At 44.7% G+C, this 17254-nt stretch overlaps 1 protein-coding gene across 3 annotated transcripts in view; it reads left to right on the top strand.

The window, feature by feature from the left end:
* atg10 (ATG10 autophagy related 10 homolog (S. cerevisiae)) overlaps positions 1 to 17254 on the top strand; it is a 232134-nt gene that overhangs the window by 27951 nt on the left and 186929 nt on the right. For all 3 annotated transcript variants that reach the window (XM_078397047.1, XM_078397048.1, XM_078397049.1), the window contains exons 2-3: positions 3643 to 3765; positions 5397 to 5519. In XM_078397047.1, the coding sequence (XP_078253173.1) occupies positions 3643 to 3765; positions 5397 to 5519 (246 nt within the window). The remainder of the gene's footprint in view (positions 1 to 3642; positions 3766 to 5396; positions 5520 to 17254) is intronic.

Raw genomic sequence — 17254 nt, forward strand, 5'->3', positions numbered from 1 at the left:
AGAAAAATAACAAAAATCTGTGAATTGATAGATTTAGATTTAGAGATACAGCGCGGAAACAGGCCCTTCGGCCCACTGAGTCCGCACCACCCAGCGATCCCCGCACATTAACACTATCTACACACACTAGGGACAATTTTTACATTTACGCAGTCAATTAACCTACATACCTGTACGTCTTTGGAGTGTGGGACGAAACCGAAGATCTCGGAGAAAACCCACGCAGGTCACGGGGAGAACGTACAAACTCCGTACAGACGGCGCCTGTAGTCGGGATCGAACCTGAGTCCCCGGTGCTGCATTCGCTGTAAGGCAGCAACTCTACCGCTGCGCCACCGTGCTGCCCTAAGATATATCTAAGATGAGATATATTCTGCATTTTTATGGTATCGTCACACATACTGTTCCCCCAAAACACTGATTACACTGCGAGAGGCATAACGAACGGCGGGTTTTGCCTACTAAAATGGCGGACGTTACGCTCCTTTGCGTACTACACTTCAGTATAGGCGATTTCAACGGAGTGGTCCATCTTGTTCCTCTAGTATCTTTGGTTTAAACCGAAGATAGACACAAAAAGCTGGAGTAACTCCAGTCTTGACCCGAAACGTCACCCATTCCTTCTTTCCAGAGACGCTGCCTGTCCCGCTGAGTTACTCCAGCTTTCTGCGTGGATCTTCAGTCTTTGCAAAAGCCTGCTTTGCCTGGAGCAGGTGATGTGCATATACTTATTTGGGAGTGGATTTTCTGGATATGGTGTCCAATGATGCATTGAACAGCCGTGGATGTCACTGTGCATCTCCAGGGAACAGTATTAGCATGTTGTGCGCATGGAAGCCCAGGCAACAATCTGTGAACTTCCTGATCGCTTTTCCAATATGTCCCTGTTGTAAAACACACACAAACATTACACTGTACAATGGATTTCCTGGCCTAGTATTTGGCAAAGTACATGTACTGCAATAGGTGTTTAAAAAAAAATTGTGTTGCACTGTCAGAATATAATAAAACACATTTGTAAATGTAAAATCTGAATGAAATATGGAAGTTTATTTGAGAGTTTAATTTGCTATATGGAGGTTTCTTGCAATTATTGCATTTCCATCTCAATAATGACATAGTTTTAGATGTTCTCAGGCATTTTCAATGTATCCCCTGAGATTTGGCTGCACTGTGGATATAAACTTAAAGATGATTTCATCTTTGGTGTGAAAATATTAGAGACCGCTGCAAGCATTTTACTCACCTCTGATGTGAAAGGAAAGGAGTTATTACTATCAGTGTTCATCTTTGCTCAGCTCGTTTATTTAAGCCAGATAATGTGTTGTGCACATCTTTAATTGTTCTGAGTCAGGGCCTGCTGATAACTGGTTAAATGATTTTGTGCCAAATAATAACCAAACTATGTGTCGGAAGGAGCTGCAGATGCTGGTTTATACCGAAGATGGACACAGAGTGCTGGAGTAACTCGGCCTGAGTTACACCAGTGTTTTGTGTTTATCTTCAGTAACCAAACTTCAGAGAGACAGAAAATGCGGCAGCAATTCAACAGGTCAGGCAGCATCACCAGAGAAAATGGATAGGTGACATTTTGGGGTCGTAACCCTTTTTCAGACTTCTTCACTTTAGTATAAACCAGCATCTGCAGTTCCTTGTTTCATGTGGCTGTAGGGAATAAGGAAATGGGAGAATTAATGGTGAGGGTTGTCCTGAATATTTTATTTGTATTTGAGCTGGGGCCTACTTCATCAATGGAGAATCAGAAATGTAATTGCAATGTGTGTGTTTTTTAGATACACTCTCGCAATTGGATATTTTGGCCCTGCTGATGAATGCTTATTCCTGATAAATTATTCCGTGAATCTCCAACTGTGTAGCAGTAATAACATCTGCAAATAAGCTACTGAGATGGCTGTGTCTTTTCAGTGTTCTGTGGTTTATTTTATCCGTGCTCAACATGGAGTTTGATGGCAAGGGGCCTGCAGAAGAAAGGTGGGACACCTGCCTCATTGAAAACTGGATCTCCTAAGTTTCAATGTAGCTCACTTTACTGACAGGTAGTTCATTGATAACTTACCCTGAATCAACCGGAGATTCCAAAAATGAGAAATACTTGTCGCTTGTTCCCTTGGAAAGTTTGTTGATATAAATTAAGTTATTTGTAGTGTTGGTTGGAATTGATTGGCACTAGTTATTCAGCCTGAGCTTCCATGTACCAAGCTCTTGATTGTGAAACAATGAATCTATGGATTCCTCAGAGGGTGGTGAATCTGTGGAATTCTTTGCCACAGAAGGCTATGGAGGCCAAGTCGATGGATATTTTTATGGCAGACATAGATAGATGCTTGATTAGTACGGGTGTCAGGGGTTATGGGGAGTAGGCAGGAGAATGGGGTTAGGAGGGAGAAATAGATCAGCCATAATTGAATGACGGAATAGACTCGATGGGCCGAATGACCTAATTCTGCTCCTATCACTTATGACCTGCTGAGTTACTCCAGCATTTTGTGTCTGTCTGATCTAGCTCAGGTCAGGCAGGTGTAAATGGCTGCTGCAAACACTGTGTTTCTTGCAATGTCAGTGAACTCTTTGCACCACTGAAGAATGCACTCTGATGTAAGTGGACGTCTTGTAGATAATATCAAAGTTTCATTATCCAGATACTAGTCCAAAAACTAGCCACCTACTTGAGATTGCAGGTTTTACTTGCAGAAAGGATGTACATATTCATCTTTGTATCAATGGAGATTACTTTTCCAACATTTGTCGATGTGTTGTGAAAGGCTTGGATGGAGTGGATGTGGAGAGGATGTTTCCACTAGTGGGAGAGTCTGGGACTAGAGGTCATAGCCTCAGAATTAAAGGACGTTCCTTTAGGAAGGAGCTGAGGAGGGATGTCTTTAGTCAAGAGGATGATGAATCTGTGCAATTTTTGCCACAGGCGGGTGTGGAGGCCAAGTCAATGGATATATGTAAGGCAGACATGGATAGATTCTTGTTTAGTACAGTTGTCAGGGGTTGTGGCGAGAAGGCAGGAGAACGGGGTTAGGAGGGAGAGATAGATCAGCCATGATTGAATGGCAGAGTAGACTTGCTGGGCCGAATGGCCTAATTCTGCTCCTATGACATTTGACATTATGTAACAAGGGTGGGGGGAAAAAACCTTAAAACCTGAATGGATATACATGATTTTTTCATACTGTTTATTGCAAGAATCATTCCAATATAACAGGTTTATGTTCTACTTTACATCCACTTTTTGAAACGCAATATAACTGTGGTTGAAGATAGACACAAAAAGCTGGAGTAACTCATTGGGACAGGCAGCATCTCTGGAGAGAAGCAATGGGTGACATTTTGGGTCGAGGCTTTTCTTCAGACTGAGAGTCAGGGGAGAGGGAGGCAAGAGATATGGAAGGGGAAGGTGTGGAAACAACAGATCAAAGCAGACTGCTCAAGGAAATGTAGAATTAATGATTCATTGTTAGCTGAAGGCAGGTGACAACGAGGCTTGTATGACAGCATATTTATTCTTCCAAACTTCCTGAAAATTGAAGAACTATGATTTTGATTATTTAAAGTTATTGTTTGTGCTGTGTGTGAAATTACCGAAAGATCTTTTGTTTTCTTCGTTGTCTACAGATGTCGCTTAAAGTTAACCAAAATGAATCGATTGGTTTGGGAGAGCAGCAATTTCAACAGTTCTGTAAATTGTTCATACAACATTCAGACGAAATCTCCAATGGCTGGGAGTGGAGGCAAAAGGTATGCTGGAAGTTGGCGTTCTTCTTGGATCGGGCACAAAACTTGGAAAATCCCGACTATTTTCATTCCCTTCAAATTTTAGATTTTTATAATTCTCCACTTTCATTCATATTTTTCTTCCAATTCTTAGTTTGGATTTCAACGAGACTACTTGGCTTGAGACTGTGTCATTACCTTAGTCCAAAGGTGCGATGGGAACAGTTAGCAAGTTATGAGACATCAAGATAGACATAAAAAGCTGGAGTAACTCAGCGGGAGTAACTCAGCGGGACAGGCAGCATCACTGGAGAGACGGTCTGAAGAAGGGTCTCGACCTGAAACGTCACCCATTCCTTGTCTCCAGAGACGCTGCCTGTCCCGCTGAGTTACTCCAGCATTTTGTGTCTGCCTTCGGTGTAAACCAGCATCTGCAGTTCCTTGGGGAGAAGGCAGACACAGGTTATGGATTCCTTGGGGAGAAGGCAGACACAGGTGCTGGCTCGAAGGGCCGAATGGCCTCCTCCTGCACCTATTTTCTATGTTTCTACACGTATGATACATCAAGGCAGTATTTGGCCAAGGGTGGCCTCAATGAGCCCTGGTAAAACTGAAGTCAACAGGTTTCAATCGATGAGTTAATGAGGCAAGGTTGGAACTGCATTGTACACTACATGGGTTGAAGCTGGAATAAATCATGCTGTTCTGGATGGGATGCAGATGACATTTACACTGATGGTCACAGCTCTGGAAATCCGTAGTTATAAGGGGAAAGCAACTAGACTGTTGCAACAAAGGAAACTGAAGGAAGATTTAAGTGGAACAAAATGAGCAAGGCTGCTACAGTGTGAGCATGAATGATCTTTTTCTTGAGACAAAGGGATTGACAACTTGGAAGCTTAGACTGTAATGAACTGATAAAAAGCTTGGAGGCAATTTGAGGGGGGTTGGATTTCGCATGCTGAGTATTGTGGGTCCAGTCTCTGGCTAAAAGGGAATAGAAACCCTTGCCAAATTGGAAAAATGCCAGATGAGCACAAAGCAACATAATCTGCAAAGCTACTGAGCAAGGGAAATGCAGTGTGAAGACCACTCAGGAAATTAGCAGCACACTGAGTGAAGTGACCATAAAACAAACTGCTGGAGCAACTTGGCGAGTTTGACAATTCCTTCATCCCCTGCTGCCATCAACCCCCATCCCCATTCCCCCCATGCCCCCACCCCTCCTCATTCCCCCCACCCCCCATTCCTCCTATCCCTCCCCATTCCCCCCCTCCCCATTCCCCCCCACCCCTCCCGATTCCCCCCACCCCCCACCCCTCCCCATTCCCCCCACCCCTCCCCATTCACCCCACCCCCGTCCCTCCCCATTCCCCCACCCATCCCCATTCCCCCCCACCCCCTACCCCTCCCCATTCCCCCACCCATCCCCATTCCCCACCACCCCCTACCCCTCCCCATTCCCCCCTACCCCTCCCCATTCCCCCCCACGCCCCCACCCCTCCCCATTTGCTCCAGATACCATCATCTGGAGTCTTATGTCTCTCCAAGTAAAGTGACCAGTATTCTACACTGTGGCTGTGCAAACTAAAGACAATTTTTGTAGTTAAGTACATCTGATTGAGATCCATATTACACATGCCTATTTTTCACAGGAGCCCAATGAAGGATACATGGTAAAAGTACTCTTGAGATGCAAAGATTCCAAAAACAACTTGCGCACCACAGATGATCAAGATCCTCAATGCCATGAAGTAGATCCTTTTTCTGAAGAAAAGGTGAGAGTAACTGAAATTAAATATTTTTTATTGAATGGCTTTGGATTCCAGTTGCCTAAAAAAGCCTTTTAAAAATTTGTTTCATCAAATTTATAAATTAATCTTATCATTAAGTCACTTGTAACAAAGATAGACAATAGACAATAGGTGCAGAATAGGCCATTCGGCCCTTCGAGCCAGCACCACCATTCAATGTGATCATGGTTGATCATTCTCAATCAGTACCCCGTTCCTGCCTTCTCCCCATACCCCCTGACACCGCTACCCTTAAGAGCTCTATCTAGCTCTCTCTTGAATGCATTCAGAGAATTGGCCTCCACTGCCTTCTGAGGCAGAGAATTCCACAGATTTACAGCTCTCTGACTGAAAAGGTTTTTCCTCATCTCCGTTCTAAATGGCCTACCCCTTATTCTTAAACCGTGGCCCCTGGTTCTGGACTCCCCCAGCATTGGGAACATGTTTCCTGCCTCGAACGTGTCCAACCCCTTAATAATCTTATGTTTCGATAAGATCCCCTCTCATCCTTCTAAATTCCAGTGTATACAAGCCTAGTCGCTCCAGTCTTTCAACATATGACAGTCCTGCCATTCCGGGAATTAACCTAGTAAACCTACGCTGCACGCCCTCAATAGCAAGAATATCCTTCCTCAAATTTGGAGACCAAAACTGCACACAGTACTCCAGGTGCGGTCTCATTAGGGCCCTGTACAACTGCAGAAGGACCTCTTTGCTCCTATACTCAACTCCTCTTGTTATGAAGGCCAACATTCCATTGGCTTTCTTCACTGCCTGCTGTACCTGCATGCTTCCTTTCAGTGACTGATGCACTAGGACACCCAGGTCTCGTTGTACATTCCCTTTTCCTAACTTGACACCATTCAGATAATAATCTGCCTTTCTATTCTTACCACCAAAGTGGATAACCTCACACTTATCCACATTAAACTGCATCTGCCATGCATCCGCCCACTCACACAACCTGTCCAAGTCACCCTGCAACCTCATAGCATCTTCCTCACAGCTCACACTGTCACCCAGCTTTGTGTCATCTGATAATAGGAAGATACTCACATGGCTTTCTGTGAAAAGTTAAGGTTTCTGTTAATATCAAGAACCCATGTGTGAGCTTGGCAAGAAGAAAGTGCGAAGTGAAAGTGGGAAGAAGATAGTAAAAATAATGACTTTATTTCCTTCCTGATTCCCAGGAAAGATTCTGGCACCTGAACCTAAATGTTCGAAAAGCATTAATATCATTGACAGATGAACAGCCTCTACTGAGGATATCGGCCTGATCAAGGACATTGATCTTGATTTGCTTACCTTGTACATGGAGGATTTTGCTTTGGTGCCATATCCCTAATGCTTTGGTACTTGCTATAGATGGCACATGCCTCAGTAGCTTAAAGGGTGCAGCACTGGAGTTGTTGCCTGACAGCGGCAGATCTCTCCGAGATCTTCGGTTTCCTCCCACATTCCAAAGACGTATATGTTTGTAGGTTAATCAGCTTGGTAAAATTGTCCCCAGGCTGTGTAGGATAGTGTTAGTGTACGGGGATCGCTGGTTGGCGCAGACTGGGTCTGACGAAGGGCCTGTGTCTGCATTTATCTCCACACTAATCTAAATGAAACGGGAGGATGGAAATCGGGCATGCCCATATATAAATACAATCAAGTCAATATCAAATACAATAGATAGAACAAAAGGGAATATACAATGCAGAGGGAATATAATTCTCAGCATTGCAGTGCATCAGCTCCATGGACAAAGTCCAAATACAAGAGGAAAAGTGATCCATCTCTAGTTGATGAAAAATTAAAGTGAGTATTAAATCCAAGAAAGAGGCTCATGGTTGCCATAAAATAGCAATAGGCCCGAGGGTTGGGAACATTTTGATGAGAGGGGTTTGGTGACACTCAAAGCTGATAATTCCAAGAACCCATTGATCTATCTCCCGGTGTTCTGAACTTTCTGGCTGTAGAGATAATGACCACTCTGGTTATCGTCTTCCCAAATGTTATAGTTTTGGAATTGTACCTCTGGATTCGAGGGTAGTAAATATCACTCCACCGTTTGGGAAAGAAAGGGGAGAGAAAATGGGGAATTACAAGCCTGTTAGATGGAGGAAAAATGGTGGAATTTGTAATAAAGAATGCTATTTGGAACACCTGAAAAGATAACAGCATTGTGTAGAGTCAGCATGGAATTGAGAAAGCAAGGCCATGTTTGAAGTCCAGTTTAGTTTGGAGATACAGCGCAGAAACTGGGCCTTGGGCTCACCAAGTCTGCGCCGACCAGTGATCCCTGCACACTAACACTATCCTACACACTAGGGACAATTTTTAAAATTTTTACCATGCCAATTAACCTACAAAAACCTTTACGTCTTTGGAGTGTGGGAGGAAACCGGAGATCCTGGAGAAAACGCAAGCAGGTCACGGCGAGAATGTACAAGCTCCGTACAGACAAGCACCCGTGGTCAGGATCGAACCTGCAAGGTGGCAACCCTATCACTGTGCCAACCTCTTTAGGAGGTGACTAGTAGAACAGTGGGTGTGGTATATTTAGATTTTCAGAAGATTTTCAATTATATCTAGCACAGGAATTTGGGGATCATGTACCAAGGGGGGAACAGAATTCTGTGACTTGAGGGTCCTTCCAACAATGTAAAAGAATCATCGAGAGATACAGTATGGAAACGGGATCTTTTGCCCACTAGGTCTTACAATCGTCCATTTACACTAATGTGACATTGATCCCATTTTTTAATTCTTGCCGCGGTCTCATTAACCAGCCCCTTACCACCCCACCCCCCCACCTCCCCAACCCAACCCCACCACTTCCTACAGCCCTCAAAGTTATAGCCCTCGTCTACACACACTAGGGGCAATTTTCTCGCGGTGATTAATCTACCAAACTGCACATTTTTGGGACGTGGAAGGAAATGGAGCACCTGGAGGAAACCGTGCAGTTGCAGTAAGAACGTGCAAACACCATATAGATAGCACCGAACGTCAGATTAAACCTAAGTTGCTGAAGCTGTGAAGCAGCAGCTCTACCAGCTGTGATGTTGTGCTACCCATTTTGGGTATCGTGGCTCGAAGCTTATGAACGTCTGCAGATGCAAGAGTTAACTGCATCCGAAAATATTTGAATCAAGCTGGAAATTTCAACTGGATATCCAGTGCAGGAAAAAAACATGAATGTATTGATTAGAAAATTATAAATTCATCTACATTTTACTGGCAGCTGGCTGTTGTTTTTAATAGGAGAAATACCATTGCTCTATTTCTAAAGCTATGCATCTTGTAGCCTTGTGTCTCTGCGTGGAGGCAGTTGCAGTAGTGGTGTTTAAGAGGCATTTGGATGTGTAGGGCACGGAGGGATATTGATCTTGTGCAGACAGATAAGGGTTTGTCTCAGCATCCATTTTGGCACAAACATTATGGGCCGAAGGACCTGTAACTGTGTTGTACTATATTCTATGCATCTGCTGCCTTCAATGAAGTTAGGCAGATGAGGATTTGATTCTGAAGGTAAGGTTGTGTGGATTAGTTGTAATTTAACAGTCGGAAATCTTTTATTTGTTTAAAACTAAGACTGTCCTTTGATCAAAAGATTTGTTCCCTTGGCTTAATTAATGGCACAGTTCGGTTGATTGTAAAAAGACCTGCTTGTTTCATTGAACAATTTTTCTGGCATATGATAACCAGAATAAAAAATTGTATTTGCTGTTTAAATCATTACGTATGTATGCATTTGTCAAAACTTCATGTATTCTTGCTCTCTGTCAAACATCAGATGACTATTGCACTTATTGTTACATGATCTTCAGCACGTTTGTACAATTCCTTTCAACAAAGAAAATAAATCTTTTTAGAGTTTCAGAATTGCCTGAGAACAGAAACTGTCAGAGTAACAATATTTAAAGGCTCTTTTTTTGGCCTTTTTCACAATCAAAACATTACAGGTCAGTCCTTTAGCTTGACGAGCTCAGTGAACATGTTAATCATTTTCTAATGTGTTACCTTCACAGCTGAGATTCTAAAGGTATTGGAGGCCATGCCTGACTTGTGGAAGAGGAATCCATCTATTCCCACACACCCTCTCTTTAGAGTCACCCTGCAGTTCTTTTCCTTTTTGAGCACTTGTCCAGTTGTTTTCTTTGTGTGGCCAGTTCAAAGGCCAGTTTATTGTCACGTGTACCAATTAAGGTGCAGTTAAACTCGAATTACCATACAGCCAAACTTTTTTAAAAAAAGCAACAAGACACACAACTACATAAAAGTCAACATAAACATCCACCACAGTGGATTCCCCACATTCCTCACTGTGATGTAAGGCAATAAAGTCCAATCTGCTTCCTCTTTATTCTCCTGCGGTCGGGGAAGTCGAACCATCAGCAGTCGGGTTGACCGAAGCTCCCGCGTAGGGGCGATCGGAGCTCCCGCAGCCGGCGATCGAAGCCCCCGCGTCGGGGCGATCGGAGCTCCCGCAGCCGGAGATCGAAGCTCCCGCGTAGGGGCGGTCGAAGCTCCTGCGGCTTGGAGCACCCAAAGTCGGTCTCTAACCAGGGACCGCCAGCTCCACGATGTTAAAGTCCGCATGCTCCCGCGGTTGCAGCTCTGATGTCGATCCCCGACAGGGACCGCCAGCTTCACGATGTTAAAGTCATGCAGGCTCCCGCAGTGGAGCTCTCGAAGTTGGTCTCCAGCAAAGGCCGCCAACTCCTCGATGTCAGGCCGCAGTGCGGACGGAGATACGATACGGAAAAAAATCGCATCTCCGTCAAGGTAAGAGATTTTAAAAAGTTTCCCCCAAATTTACCCCCCTGCATAAAACAAACTAAAGAACACCAAAACCATACATTTAACACATAATAAAAAAAACAACAAAGAAGGAAGGAACAGACAGACTGTTGGCAAGGCAACCATTGCTGGTGCCACCTGGCACCAATCGGCCTCCTTCATTTTGATACTTTATTTATTGTCACATGTGACAAGCCTCAATGATACTCTTTGTTTTGCATACCCAAGGTATACAAAGAGTCGCCACATAAAGAGCACTGACAAAGTTACAAGTATCCCATTTGAACACAAACCATTTTTAACACATTCCATTTGTGGTTGCCCTTAGCTCTCAGCAGATCCCCATGCCGAGTCCTCCTTAGTTCTCCCTCCCGCCATCCCCTCACGCCGGTTCCTCCTTTGTTCTCGGCGGTGCTTCCGACCTCGTGGCCCCTCATGGGATTTTCCACAATCCCTCCCCTCTTCATCCATCTTGTACATTCCAGATCTAAATCATCTGTGTAGAAGAGAATATCCTCATATTACTGCATTGGTTATTTTGTCAATTTTGTCCTTTGGTTCAAAATCCATTTGCAGATGGAAGCGACTTGCCTTTTCCACCAACCACATATTTGCTTCACCACTGCTGCTGCCTACATTCATTTCCTTAGCAATGCCTAGTCCTCCTGTTTCAGTTTATAGAAACATTGAAAATTAGAGTTGGAATAGACCCTTTGTTCCTTTTGAGGCTGCTCCATCCTTCAATTTGATCAAGTCAAGTCAAGTTTATTTGTCACATACACATACACGATGTGCAGTGAAATGAAAGTGGCAATGCCTGCGGATTGTGCACAAAAAAGAATTACAGTTACAGCATATAAATAAAGTTAATAAGTTACTATAGTGTAGACTAAAATTTAGTCTCTGGAGTTATAAAAGTTGACAGTCCTGATGGCCTGTGGGAAGAAACTCCGTTTCATCCTCTCCGTTTTCACAGCATGACAGTGGAGACGTTTGCCTGATCGTAGCATCTGGAACAGTCCGTTACTGGGGTGGCAGGGGTCCCTCATAATCTTGCTTGCTCTGGATCTGCACCTCCTGATGTATAGGTCCTGCAGGGGGACGAGTGTAGTTCCCATGGTGCGTTCTGCCGAACGCACTACTCTCTGCAGGGCCATCCCGTCCTGGGCAGAGCTGTTCCCAAACCAGACTGTAATGTTGCCGGACAGAATGCTCTCTACAGCCCCAGAGTAGAAGCAATGAAGGATCCTCAGAGACACTCTGAATTTCCTCAGCTGTCTAAGGTGGTAAAGGCACTGCTTTGCCTTACCCACCAGTGCGGCAATGTGCGTTGCCCATGTCAGATCCTCTGTGATGCGGACTCCCAAATATTTAAAACTGCTCACCCTATCCACAATAGACCCATTTATCTCCAGTGGCGTGTACGTCCTTGGATGTTGAGCCCATCTAAAGTCCACAATCAGCTCCTTCGATTTAGTGACATTCAAGAGGAGGCTATTGTCCTGACACCAGAGTGCCAGATCAGCCACCTCCTCCCGGTAGGCCTTCTCATCGTTGTTGGAGATCCGGCCCACCACCACAGTGTCATCAGCAAACTTGATGATGGAGTTTGAGCTGAACCTAGCCCCACAGTCATGTGTGTACAGGGAGTACAGTAGGGGGCTAAGGACGCAACCCTGGGGGAATCCTATGTTCAGGGTGAGTGAGCTAGATGTGTGTTCCCCCACCCTGACCACTTGGGGCCTGGCGGTGAGAAAGTCCAGGACCCAGGCACACAGAGGGGTGCTAAGCCCCAGTTCCAGCAGCTTCTCAACCAGTCTGCTGGGGACTATTGTGTTGAATGCTGAACTAAAGTCAATGAACAGCATCCTCACATAGCTCCCCTGGCTGTCCAGATGAGAGAGAGCGGTGTGTAGAACCTGGGAGACCGTATCATCCGTGGACCTGTTCGGACGGTATGCGAACTGTAGTGGGTCCATGTTGCGAGGAAGGAGGGCGCAGATGTGCTTCTTGATTAGCCTCTCGAAGCATTTCATGACAACTGAGGTGAGGGCCACCGGTCGGTAGTCATTTAAACACGCTGGAGAGGCATTCTTTGGCACCGGTACAATGATGGATCTTTGGAAGCATGCAGGGACCACGGACTTGGCCAAGGAGAGGTTGAATATTGTGGTGAGCACTGGAGCAAGCTGAGTAGCACAAGACTGTAGTACTCGCCCAGATATACCATCTGGGCCTCCAGCTTTCCTCGTGTTCACACGCGTCAGAGCCCACCTCACGTCATGCTCGGACACCGAGAATGTGTGCACATCCCCGGCGGTGGATCCCCCTCCAGCCTCGCTAGCCAGCGCCCCCTCGGTGCTGTTTTAAGACGGCGAGCTGGGGGTGTTACCCGTCTCAAACCGTGCATAAAAAGAGTTCAGGTCATCAGCTAAGGAGGAGCCGGCACTTCCGGTTGAGGGGGTGCTGGACCGGTAGCTAGTTATAGTCCAGGGGTGGCCAAACTTGCTTAATGTAAGAGCCACATACGATAAAGTTCAGATATTTGAGAGCCGCAAGACATGAACAAAATTTACACATGCGTTTTTATTGTTACATACACATTTTGTTACAAAAAAAATTATATAAATATTAAGAAATGCATGTATGCAATACTATTTATTCATGTATGCAGTTTTTTAAACTGTTAATTTGTATTAGTTTCAGTAATCACAAAGTACACATATATACCAAATGTTTTCAAAATCTTGACTGATGATTGTTTTATTCAGCGGAACATCAGCATTTGTTAAGGTTCTGTCAAGCGCATTTTTAATGTCAACACCACGAGTTGTTTCTTTTAATGCCACTAAGTCCAACATCTCTTCTTTCACAGTTACATCAGAGGAAACATAACGAACAAATACTGCCAGTTGTGGGTTGTCTTATTATGTCTGTTGATTCGTCAAGAGCTAAGCTGAATGCAAGGGAATTTTTAAAATCATTTTGCATAATTATAAAGCTTGAAATGTTTTCTTATTTACCTTTTATATTAACTGTGATGAAAAAAGGAGCTCAGCCAACATAGGTATGTAGGTTAATTGGCTGGGTAAATGTAAAAATTGTCCATAGTGGGTGTAGGATAGTGTTAATGTGCGGGGATCGCTGGGCGGCACGGACTTGGTGGGCCGGAAAGGCCTGTTTCCGGCTGTATATATATGATATGATATGATATGATATGATTTCCACGAGCCGCATATTAAAGGTCAAAGAGCCGCATATAGCTCGCGAACCGCGGTTTGGCCACCCCTGTTATAGTCCGTAGCCCCTGCCGGCAGGCAGATGATCCAAATTTCCTGCTCCTGTTCCTGCTTTAACCCCACATCTATTGATCCCTTTAGCCTCAAGAACTATTTCTAACTCCACCTTGATGTGCTTTGTGTGATAGAGAATTCTACAAGTGCACCTGTGGCTGGGTGAATACGTGTCCCCTCATCCTGCTCCTACATTATTTTCCCCTTAATCTTTGACTGTGATCCTGGACCTCCTGCCATTGAAATGGCGGCACGGTAGCGCAGCGGTAGAGTTGCTGCTTTACAGCGAATGCAGCGCCGGAGACTCAGGTTCGATCCTGACTACGGGTGCTGCACTGTAAGGAGTTTGTACGTTCTCCCCGTGACCTGCGTGGGTTTTCTCCGAGATCTTCGGTTTCCTCCCACACTCCAAAGACGTACAGGTATGTAGGTTAATTGGCTGGGTAAATGTAAAAATTGTCCCTAGTGGGTGTAGGATAGTGTTAATGTGCGGGGATCGCTGGGCGGCACGGACTTGGTGGGCCGAAAGGGCCTGTTTCCGGCTGTATATATATGATGATATGATGATGATGATGATGAAAACTTCCTACGTGTGTCAAGTCTGTTCCTTCATTGTAAATTTTTCAACTTTAGTAGACTTAAGCGTAATCAACTCAATCTCTGGAAATGTCACAGCCTCCATCTTAGGAATCAGTCTGGTAAACCTCCACTGCACTGCCTCAGTAGCAGCATACGATTGCTCTTTTTAATTGCCTGTACCACACACATACTTACTTGCATTGGCTACTATTCTCATTCTGCTTCTCCTTTCCCAATCTATTGCTCCTCCAATAATCTGCCTTGCTGTTTTGTGCTCTGAAGTGGTTGGTCTCACATTTATCCACAACATACTGTACCAAACATTCATTTTTACTCCGTCAGCCTGTCCAGCTCTAATTGAAGCTTCTCTCCATTCCTCTCGCAGGTCAGCTTTGTGTCATCTACATTGTATTTCATCAAAGACATTAATATAGATTGTGAATAACTGGAGTCCCAGTATTGATCGCTGTGCTACCCCCACTCGTCACTGTCCTACAAGAGACAAACGACCTGTTTATAGACATAAAATGCCGGAGGAACTCAGCGGGACAGGCAGCATCTCTGGAGAGAAGGGATGGGTGACGATTCGGGTCGAGACCTTTCTTCAGTCTCGACCCGAAACGTCACCCATTCCTTCTCTCCAGAAATGCTGCCTGTCCCGCTGAGTTACTCTGGCATTTCGTGTCTATCTTCGGTGCAAACCGGCGTCTGCTGTTCCTTCCTACACAAAAGACCTGTCTATTCGTGCTCAATGTTTCCTGTCTGCCAGTCAGATTTCTATCCGTGTCAGTTCTGTGCTGTTTAATACCATGTGCTTTAATTTTGCATGCTAATCTGTTATGCGAGCCTTCATAGAAAGCTTACCGATTTTTGAAAAATCCACTTGTTCTCGCTCCCCTGTCTGCAAATTACAATCTTTCTAAACATAAACTATGGATGCATTGAGTATGATTCCGCTTTTGTAAATCCATGCTGACCCTGCAGGTGCTCTATTATTATATATTTTATTATTGACTCTTGCATTTTCCTCACTACTAATGTCACACTAACTGGTTTATAATTTACTTTTCTTTTTAAATATGGGGCTGTATTTAGTTGCCCTCTTGTTTGTTGGATGTTGTCTGAGTTTTATAGAGCTTTGGAAAATATCCAGTCATGCGTCTATAATTTCTAGGGGCCACTTCCTTCAGTATTTTGGCATTGAGGATTTATTAGCCTTTAATCCTGTCAATCCCCCCCAGTACCAGTTTCCTACAAATACTGATTTAATTCCGTTCCTCCCCCTCACTCAGACCCCATGCTCCCCAATGTTTCTGAGAGGTTAATTTTGACCTTTGTGAAGACCGAACCAAAGTATGCATCTGCTCCCTGTTATAAATTTCCCTGTTTCTGACTGTGAGAGACTTGCATTTGTTTCACTAATCTTTTCCTCTTCGTATATCAATCCATTTGTCCTCCCTTTGTGAATTCTAAACTACGCCCAATCCTTGGATTTGCTGGAGGTTTTTATTGGTCATTTCATATTTCTCCTCCGCGTATCCGATATTATTCCTCATTTTTGTAAATGTATTTCTGGTTGAGCCTCTTTTCCTGTTTAGGTTTGCACCAGACAGGAATGAACAATGCATTCATTCAAGCATTCTTTAAATGCTGGGCATTGCTATCTAGTTTAGTTTAGTTTAGTTTACAGCGTGGAAACAGGCCCTTCGGCCCATCGAGTCCTCACCGACCAGCGATCCTGTTTGGACACGAAAGAGCCTTCGTCACAGAAGACAGAGGGCAGGGGTGGAGGGGTGTTCTCTGACTGCAGGTCTGTGAGCACTGATGTCCTACAAGGATCAGTGTGTGACACCTGTCATTTGCGGTATATATCTAAATGATTTGAATAAGATGTAGGTGGTCTCGTTGGCAAGTTTGCAGAAGGCATGGAGATTGGTGGAGATTTTGATAGTTGGGGAAGGTTGTCAAAATGATGCATGCATCATAGAAATTTGGCCAGAAAAATTGCTGATGGACTTTAATCTCAACAAGTATACAGTAAATGGCAGGACTCATTGGAGCATCTTACACAGAGGTCTACAGTTCTTTATCTGGTTTTAGCGTAGCGCTAGTCTTGGAATCTCGGGAATTCACAGAAGAGAATAGCGATGTCATGAAACATGTCTACATTACAAAAGACAATGTGTTGGGTGTCTTCAAGGGCTGAAAGACGGATACATTCCCAGAGCCTGGACAACTGCATCGTAGAACAATGTGGGGAGAGGGGGAAGAATTTGCTGGGCCTCTGGCAGAGATATTTGCATCGTTATTAGCCAGGAATAAGGCACCGGAAGACTGCAAGATGGCTAATGCTGTGCCTTTATTTAAGAAGGGCAACAGGGAGAAACATAGAAAATAGGTGCAGGAGTAGGCCATTTGGCCTTTCAGCCCTGCACCGCCATTCAATATGATCATAGCTGATCATCCAAAATCAGTACCCTGTTCCTGCTTTCTCCCCATATCCCTAAGAGCTGTATCTAACTCTTTTGCGGAAACAGGCACTTCGGCCCACCGAGTCTGCACCAACCAGCGATCCCCGCACATTAACACTATCCTACATACAATAGACAATAGGTGCAGGAGGAGGCCATTCGGCCCTTCGAGCCAGCACCGCCATTCAATGTGATCATGGCTGATCATTCTCAATCAGTACCCCGTTCCTGCCTTCTCCCCATACCTACACTAGGGACATTTTACATTTAAACCCAAGCCAATCAACCTACAAACCTGTACGTCTTTGGAGTGTAGGAGGAAACTGAAGATCTCGGAGAAAACCCACGTGGCCACGGGGGGAACGTACAAACAGCGCCCGTAGTCGGGATCGAACCCGGATCTTCGGTGCTGGAAGCGCTGCAAGGCAGCAACTCTACTGCTGCGCCACCATGCCGCCCAAATTGATCCAATTGATCTTGATCTACTATCAACTTTTAAAATAAATCTCCCCAATCTATCGTAACCAACACGCACCTCTTGCCTTCAGAGTTTCCTTTATTTCGAGACCCCCAGTAATGGAATTGA

This window comes from Rhinoraja longicauda, chromosome 3 (genome assembly GCF_053455715.1).
Source record: "Rhinoraja longicauda isolate Sanriku21f chromosome 3, sRhiLon1.1, whole genome shotgun sequence".
In the NCBI taxonomy this organism is placed as follows: Eukaryota; Metazoa; Chordata; class Chondrichthyes; order Rajiformes; family Arhynchobatidae; genus Rhinoraja; species Rhinoraja longicauda.